Below are 8,808 nucleotides of genomic sequence, written 5' to 3'. Positions count from 1 at the left end.
TACAAATGTTTGATTTTTATTTTTTACACATTTATATATTTACTACAAATTCCTTTGTAAATTGTATATCATTTTTATATTAGGGATAATATCTGAGTGCTATATTCCTAATAATATGTACCCAATTAAAAATTTCCAATACATATTCCGTCCAGGTACGTTGATTCATATTTAAAAAAATTTTTACCTTAAATTTTAATATTATGTACTATGGTTGCATTCCATCATAGATTTTACACATATTTGTAATATTTTGTTATCAATTACAATTTACCTGGTATCCGGTATCATTATCTTAAAATCACTATTAATTACAGAAATTATTTTATAAATAAACAATATCAGATACAAATAATATTATGCTTAAGTACATATTTTTACTTTATATACAGTTACATCTAAGAATACATTATAATTTTACATACAATTATACGTGTAAATAAACATAGATATTGAAATTCAGTAATATTTAATTTTGTGTATCACATATTACGTACATATTCTATTGTAAATTGCTATTTTATATTTACATAGTATAACTACATAATTCTTAATTTATATGTACATAGAAGGTACGTAAAAACAATCTTAGTCTAAATTATCTTCGAAAAAATAAGTTGTCGATTAATTATCAAGTATTAAATAGGGAAAGACGCGTTCCTTCACAAATACGTGAAGAATAAAAAAACATCTGTTGTTTTCCAAAATGTATTTACTTAAAAATACAATGAAAGTTCAATTCTGATGGAATGGGCAGAAATATAGTCTGTGGTATCGGTTACTGTTATGTCGAAAATGATGATGCGATGGTATCCTGTACAAAAGTAGTTTGAACAAGACTTATGAACACACAAACCAAATTCTTAGCCTAAGATTTTGTTTACGTTTAATCGTGACATGTTTCATTACCAGATTCATTAAGATTCTTAAATTCTTCTTTTTATGCTTACCTAACAAATGTAGGGATGTAACGGTATCTGGGCGCTCAGCCTGATTGATTGTAAGACCCGTTAGCACCAGTAAATAATTTTCAGAATCACGTCAAATACTGGAGCAGAGAAGAGTTCCGTGATCTCTGGCTCAAAGTACACAACGTAAGTCCATTTTCATATCTTTTGAACATGTTGCAAACGGGGCTTGTTATTGTATTAATAAAATTAAATGGACCTATGCTTACAGTGTATTATTGTATACTATGAACGCTAAAGTACTCATTTTTGCTCAGGCACCTGTACTTTAAGATAGTTCTTTGTCAACATGATCGTCAAGGTACTATCTTGAAGTCAACACGTGTAAATACAGCAGCAGATTGTGTATAAAATCGTAGAATAACAGAGTTCTGGAGGTGGTATGGTCTGTAAACAATGCAATAAATTGCTGTATGACTTACGTATCATTATATACGGAGTATACTTAAATTTTGTTATTTCTTTCATTTAATCAATTGAATAAATTGGATTTATCGTACAAATGTGTATACAGTCCATCCCATCTCCTTGGATTCAATGTAGCAGGATTCAGTCCACAAATAGCAGTTTTCTTTTTTATTTTAATACTGCTATTACTGTAATTTGTTTTCGGAAGTTAAACCCATTACTACTTACGAGAACGAATCATTTTCTCTGATCTAACTGCGTTTTATTTAACTATCTCATTCGAAAATATTTGTACATTAAAACGTGGGACATCGTCTCGCATTCAAATTATCGTTACCTTTATTTATTATGCAGCTATGGTACAATGGTATCGTAACCGCAATGTCTCTTCACCCGTTTCTTGTCTACCAGTCTCCCGAAATAAGTGATGGCATGGACCATTCCATTTGCAAAGATCCACTGACACTAACACAAAGAGCATATATATTTCAATTGTTGATAATCAGTGAAATGTGTAATCAAAAATTATATGATACCATTAATAAATCTGAAAATATGTCTTTAATAAGACACTGATCACTGTATGCAAGATACTGTCATATAAGAATACTGTTACCCGTTCTACGACAGTCAACGAATCATTGCTCGAGTAGTCCATGTCAATAAAGTCAAAATAAAACCACAGTACATAAAATACAAATGAATTACGTTCAAATGAGTGCAATTGAATAGGGAGAGTTTTCTCATTAATTTTTTTAATCGTCGATAATTGTTGCATTATATTTTCAACGATTTTTGAAATGCGCTACGTAATTTCGTTTTGAAATCTTACGTAAATACAAAAAAAGGATATATAATAAAAGGATATGAATAAATGGAATATTCATTTTGGAGAAATAAACAAATTATTTGTATCATTTATGTTTTATAAAATAAAAATTCTCTCCCTACTCTATATACTCGAAGCCTAAATTGTAACAACCTCTCCACAATACATTACGTTACATAATATTATCATTAATAATAAAATGTTTCTTATTCCATAACTTTATACATACTATGTATAATTATTATGCAATGTTAAGAACACACATGACTCATCCACACTACTTAGCGCGAGCGTTATATTAATCTTAATTTTTGTTTTCGGATCAAACAGGAGCACGAAGCAGAGATTTTAAAGATCATTAAAATCTTTTCTTTTTTTCTTTTTTCATTTTTTTTCTTTTTAATATACAAAGAATGTCGAGAGATGTCCAGTATTTATTTATTATAGTATTTATTTATTATTTTTATTTCTTTACGCACCACTTGATCCATTTTATTTATTTTTTTAACCGCTCGCGCTCCTACAAAGTCGTTGCAAATACACATATAGGTCGAAAAAGAAATCAATCACGCGCACAAGGTGAGAGACATTCGTTGAACTACAAACGTAAATTTGATTTCAAATGTAAAAAAATCATCACCCACAAATGTTCATTTTACATTATTTAAATACAATAGAGCTTTTTATCTTAAATAAGTTTTCGTTATAAAACTGTCCCGCGAAGAAAGCCAAATGACAGCAAATACCAGTTAATAGATGGTTTGGATAAAACAATAAATTCGTCTTGGGAGTATATTTAATATACCAAACGTACGAATATGCACGAAGGACTTAGATATTAAATCGACACGTTCAAATCCCACATGACGAATATATAGTTTTCATTCAAACTATCTAATAGCATTTGGTGATGGCTAGATGACCAGAATTGCGAAGAGCCAAGACAGTAGAACTGCGGCTGCCTCTAATTTGTGTCAGCCCACCACAACTCCGGTAAGGTGGTAATTTTTATTCGTAGGTCGGGAGGCAATAGGGTCTGGGCACGAGGTAATCAACATTGCTACCAACCACTCAATATGAGAGTAAGTGTTTGCTGAGAAGACTGCCGAAGATCGACGATGGTACCGTGTGCCTACCTCCTTTCTTACTTACATATTCTTTTCCCTGTTTTCATTATGCGTCTTCTTCTTCATCTTCTACTTCTCCTTCTACTTCACCTTCTGCATCATCTTCTTCTTCATCTATAAACAAGAGAATTTATATTTTTATTCAATGACTTAATAATTATCTATATTATTGCTATACGAAGCTACAAAAAATTTTAACACTAAAAAATTCTATAATTCACCTTCTCCTTCTTCTAAATCTTCTTCACCTTCCGGTATATCATCATCTTCGTCATCTTCCTCGCCATCGCCATCAACTTCTTCTTCCTCTTCAACTTCCTCTTCTATTTCTTCTTCTTCTACTTCTCCGTCACCATTTTCTTCTTTCTTCTGTTTTTTTGTTTCATCATTTTTCTCCTAAAACGTAATAAATAAATAAATTATATTTCATTTTATTATTGCAATATTTATTTCAATTTTGTTTGCAATCATATATTTAAATAGTCACTGAATATTTTTTTTAATTTTTTTTAATAATTAAAAATAAATGTTTTAATTTATTTTCATTTAAATATTCAAAAAATATTCAAAAACAATCGAAATATAAAGAAAAAGGAGAAATGGACAAAAAAATTTCTTTCCCGCCAAGAAATATAAAGATATGAAAACAAAAATGGATATTTCATTTAAATATGGCGAAGAAAAAAAACGAAAAAAAAAATTCTTTGATGAAGAAAAAAATCTTAAAGATCAAAATTATAGAAAGATAAAAATAAAAAATCAAAATATCAAAAAAAAATTTTAAAGTTAAAATCGATATAAATATATTAAATATTATTCAGCATAAAATTCATGATAATATAATTAGTTTAAAAAAAATTACAATATATGAAATATATGCGATATAAAAATATGTATTGAAAAAATTTTTAACTAAAATTATTTATGTAATAGCTTAATAATATATGTATATATTATATATTTATACGTTTAATTCTTCATACATATTTAAAACAAAAGCCTATCGTAAACTTCAATCTTATCAAAACTATATTCATGTAAAAAGACATAAATAATTTAAGAGGATGATATCAAATTTTATTTCAGATAAAAAACACAATAATTGTATCCTTCACACGATTCTTGAAATATCGATACTTTAACCCATGTTCATACAGCATTACCCGTGACCAGGGTAGATTGCTGTAATGGCATACACGCGCTGTGTCTATCGGCGGTACGAGGAAAGCAGCATAGAAAACTTGCAGAACTGCATCATCCAATCAAAGGGACGAATGAACTAAGACTAGATGGTGGGAGAAACGTAGGGATTGGCAGACGACTACGATACATGTTTGTAGAAGGGGATGTGTTCGTGCTGCGTAAAGCACACGAAAGAGAAAGAGGGGAAAAGAGGAACATGAAGCAGCGTGTCCGAATATCGTACATACAACTTATAGACGCTACTATCATATAAATAAAAAATATTTATATATATTTTGTATATTATATCGTAAAATAAATATATATAAAAAATATATATATTTAAATATAGAAATTCTACTAGATGATCATGAAAATTTTAACATAGTCGATACGAATTGTTTCAAGGTAATCGTCTCATCATATGTATTATCAAATGCCTTTATCAAATGAAACGTAATATCTCATTTCATAAACTTAAATACTTAGTATAATATACAAATATCAATATATATAAATTCAATAATCAATAATTAATATTTTTATAATAACCATTAAAAAATTATGAAATATAAGTATATATATAAAAATTTAAAATAAACCATTAAATGATAAAAAAGAACTAATTATTCGTAAAAACATTATTTCAGATACTACGATGTTATGACTGAAATTTGAAACGCTTTCTTCGAATTCAAATCTGTTGACTACTACTATTACTATTATTGTTATTACCATTGTTCTTATTACTTATATTCATGGTGTTAGCGGATAGTTTATAACGAACAAGTGATAGTGACATACCAACAATGCCCATGAAATTTTGTTTGTTATCCTACAAACACGATTACCTATCAACTTATTACTAATCACGAGGTCTTTACAGATAACCTAACGTTCATAACCTATCATATAAACTTATTTCATTTCTCTCGCCTCTACGACTAAGTCATGAACAATCGTTATATAATTCTGTAACACGCATTAATTTGATCATATTGAATTACTAGAAGCATTTTACTTGCCAATAAAAAACAAAATAAATGAACCAAAAATAAATTTATTAAGTCATTAAATCAAAATAAGATTATAAATGATTAATTAATTTCTAAAATAATAATTATTTTATTTTTATAATATTCTTATTAGATTTGAAATTATTGAATTTGAAAATATATGTATAAATTAAAAAAATATAAAGAACAAAATATTATGAAAAAATATTACTGTTCCAAAAATAAAATATCAAAACGAGAAATAATAAAATATTAATTTGTTATTTAAATTAAATAAAAATTTAAATATTATTTGAAATTCCCGCCTTTTTCTTTACTTCCATATTCTTTATGATCTATATGCGCTTGCGTCATAAAATCTATGAGATTGAAGTAATATATGTTGCACAATCATAAATATATTAATATATTAATCTTAAATGAAAATGAAGTTTATATATATATGAAACTAGCGAAGAATTAATAATTCTTAATTTAATTGAAACGAAATAAGAAAATGAATGCTGTTTTAAGATTTTATCTTTTTAATAAACGAACATTATAAAATATAATAGTAATAGGGATATTACAAGCATTTTAGAAGCACACAAATACGTTCGTACTTTCCACGTGACATACTATTGCTGTTGCGCGAAGACGCCTCCATGACTTTCTATATAATATAGACTGAGAAACGTGGATAACCGGCATTTTTGACCACGAATTTCACCTTGTAATTTCCATAGTAACAGACGTATAATGTATTATCGACTAAAAATAAGCAGCTCCTATCACAACGCCGAATGACGGTCCGATTTAAGATGAAAAATCGCAACGATGTTTTCTCGAAGGTTCGTAACACTACGCGGTATACTACGAAAGAACAGGGAGGCAGGAGAGACATGGGTATATAATACATGGCGTTACTGTTGGCTGCGCGCGTGGGGTTTTTGATGGAAAGAGAGAAGAGAGCACCAACAGAGTTGAAGGTAGAGGGGAAGAGAGACTGAGAATGAAAAAGAGAAAGAGAGATAGAGAGAGAAGCAAAGCGAGAAAGGAAGCCTTCAGCGCGGTGTTTATGCACGCAGATCGGTAAACAATTTCAGAGCAACACGTCGACCTGAAAGAGATATGTGTGTCTATCGATCGTCCGTCAGACACGATTAACCCTCTTACAACGAATTATCGATCAATTACGACAGAGAAAGAAAGAGAGAGAAAGAGAGAGAGGAGAGGGAAGGAGAAGATAGAAGGAGTAAGCGAGAAAGCACAACGAACGCGGGCTTGGTTTCGGGCGCCATAATGGAAACCCACAGCGGTAGTGGTGGCGGCAGCAACGGCGGTCGGAAAAATGCGCGGGATGCTCGCTTTTCCTATCTATAACACTGATATTCTAGATAAAAAAAAATGGCGTCCATTTTGTAGAAAGAATGCCAAGTAATATAAACTATGCTTTCAACAAAATTTTCACAAAATTCTACAGAATTATAGAACGCTTCGAGAATGCATAATACAAAAATGTACGAAATAAGCACATGGCGTTAGTAATTGAGATCCCGCCCGAATTTTACATTCACAAAATAAAAATATAAGAATATTGAATCTGATTTTAATTAGATCAGTAATTATAAATGGCTCTAACAATAAGGGTGATCAGCTAAACCATCGTGCTCGTGGCAGCCACGCGAAATACGATGGCGTCCCTTAGCTTGAATCGAGAAAACATCATAATTAGATAGTTTTTTATAATTTAAAGAAAAATATAGAAACAAATAAGTTTCTTAATATTGTAAAAATATGAATTCTAATGAAAATGCCGGCCGGCATCCTATTCTTTTCCATGCCGTCAATCGGTTGAAACGACACTCAACTGCCCGCCCACTCGTCTGTCCTCGAGAATACGATATTGCGAATAGAATACAAATTCATTACTCTAAGATATAAAATACGAACCATTTTTATAAAACTCGAAAACACGAAAATTTAATTAAAAGAATATTCATGAACTTTCATCGACTTATATAAATATGATTTTGAAATCGTAGACAATGCTGTGATCAAGCAGCGTGGCGCGGAAGCATGGTGTAAGCCGGCGTGTACGTGCTTTCATGTGTACGTGTATGCCTACGTACAATCGTGAAAAAGGTCGAGAAAGTATTTTAAAAAATCAAGTGGGAAAAGCAAGACAACTCACCTCGGCTGGCCTCTTCATTCCTTTGATCTCACATTTCGCGTCTCCGGAAGCTTTGTCGTTCTCAGTCACCTTCTCCACAGCGATCTCGTTGTTTTCTTTGCTACTCATGATGGATATGTGTGATGGACAAGATGCCTGCGTGTCTGCTTATAAACGATGAAAAAGGTAGAGCAATGTGTACACGTAACGATACTTCGTGCCCTCGCGCGGCGTCAGTTTCCGGCGAAATGCCCGAGAGAGCAGCGTCGTCAGGCGAAAACCCAAGGGGCAGAGGGAAAGAAAGAGGGGAAGGGAAGGTGAGACAGAGACCAACCAGTCAGGAGTGGAGAGCGTCGTGAACTGACGACTGTGGCGCGAATAGCGCAAAGCGGACTACTACCCGGTCTCAGCTCGCTCCTAGCACATCCAACCTGGCTTTGTTCAAAAATGAAGATGGCGCGGGTTTGAAACTCGATAAATGTCTGATTGGTTGAAATCATAATATCCTTTTTCGACGTGCCACTGCACCTAATTGGAAAAGTTATAACACTACATGATGTTTTATTATTTCTTATGAAAGTTTTCCACGTAATCCATCCACCTGACGTATAAATAAAATTAGATCCTGCGGAGGACGAGGGGTTCGAGAGTTCGTGGCCTGAGTTTACCGTCTGGTTCGAGGCTATGTTGCTTGATTCAAATAAGTTTTATCGCTAAAGAACATTTATATCTTTTATATATTTTCTTTATAAAAAAAAATTAAAACATATAAGAGATACAATATAAATTTCATATAAAGAAAATAATTATTTTATATATACTTTAAAAATTATTAATTTAAAATGGATATTTCAAATAACATGCTTTAAAGATCATGGCGGGAATTATCCTATACATAAAAGAACCAAGCTTTTTGAATGACGCAGACGCACACCTGTCACTCAAAATTCAACGTCAAATATATTACTATTAGTTTATTAAATTTTTATTTATGAAAAATATTTTTCAAATATAACAAATATGAATGAACTTTTGTTTATTACGTTAAATAAAAACAAATTATGATTATTACAAATTAACCTAATTATTTATACAATAAATTATTCGTTTCCGTAACCAAAGACAA

The 8,808-nt window shown here is 30.9% G+C and overlaps 1 protein-coding gene and 1 long non-coding RNA gene across 4 annotated transcripts; one reads left to right on the top strand and one right to left on the bottom strand.

Moving 5' to 3' along the window:
- Positions 1–694: 694 nt before the first annotated feature.
- On the bottom strand, positions 695–8,121 carry LOC100864015 (uncharacterized). Of its 3 annotated transcripts, XM_086903549.1 has the most exons (4): positions 7,704–8,115; positions 3,554–3,728; positions 3,358–3,446; positions 695–1,841 (listed from the first exon to the last, which is right to left on the bottom strand). In XM_086903549.1, exons 1-3 carry the CDS (start codon positions 7,809–7,811, stop codon positions 3,379–3,381), a joined length of 351 nt encoding a protein of 116 aa, XP_086759675.1. In that variant the 5' UTR covers positions 7,812–8,115; the 3' UTR covers positions 695–1,841; positions 3,358–3,378. The 3 variants fall into 3 exon arrangements, with proteins under 3 accessions (XP_086759675.1, XP_003694634.1, XP_086759676.1); XM_003694586.4 differs by having other exon boundaries at positions 695–3,446; positions 7,704–8,121; XM_086903550.1 differs by lacking the exon at positions 7,704–8,115 and adding an exon at positions 6,240–7,034 and having other exon boundaries at positions 695–3,446.
- Positions 4,706–6,076, top strand: LOC147658238 (uncharacterized). Its single transcript, XR_015290795.1, has 2 exons — positions 4,706–4,922; positions 5,165–6,076. It is a non-coding gene; the product is annotated as an uncharacterized LOC147658238 (long non-coding RNA).
- Positions 8,122–8,808: the final 687 nt, after the last annotated feature.

This window comes from Apis florea, unplaced genomic scaffold (genome assembly GCF_048593485.1).
Source record: "Apis florea isolate Af1SG1 unplaced genomic scaffold, ASM4859348v1 contig_2293_pilon, whole genome shotgun sequence".
Taxonomy (NCBI): domain Eukaryota; kingdom Metazoa; phylum Arthropoda; class Insecta; order Hymenoptera; family Apidae; genus Apis; species Apis florea.
Note: the sequence above shows the minus strand (reverse complement) of the source record. Positions and strands in the feature narration are given on the sequence as shown.

Bases quoted from the DNA above. Each gene is read 5' to 3' on its own strand.
- LOC100864015 (XM_086903550.1), bottom strand. From the start codon at position 6,428: ATGTATTATATACCCATGTCTCTCCTGCCTCCCTGTTCTTTCGTAGTA. The intron at 3,729-6,239 runs GTGAAATTCGTG...ATTACGTTTTAG, and splicing joins GTTACTATGGAAATTACAAG to GAGAAAAATGATGAAACAAA. The intron at 3,447-3,553 runs GTGAATTATAGA...TCTTGTTTATAG, and splicing joins AGATTTAGAAGAAGGAGAAG to ATGAAGAAGAAGATGATGCA.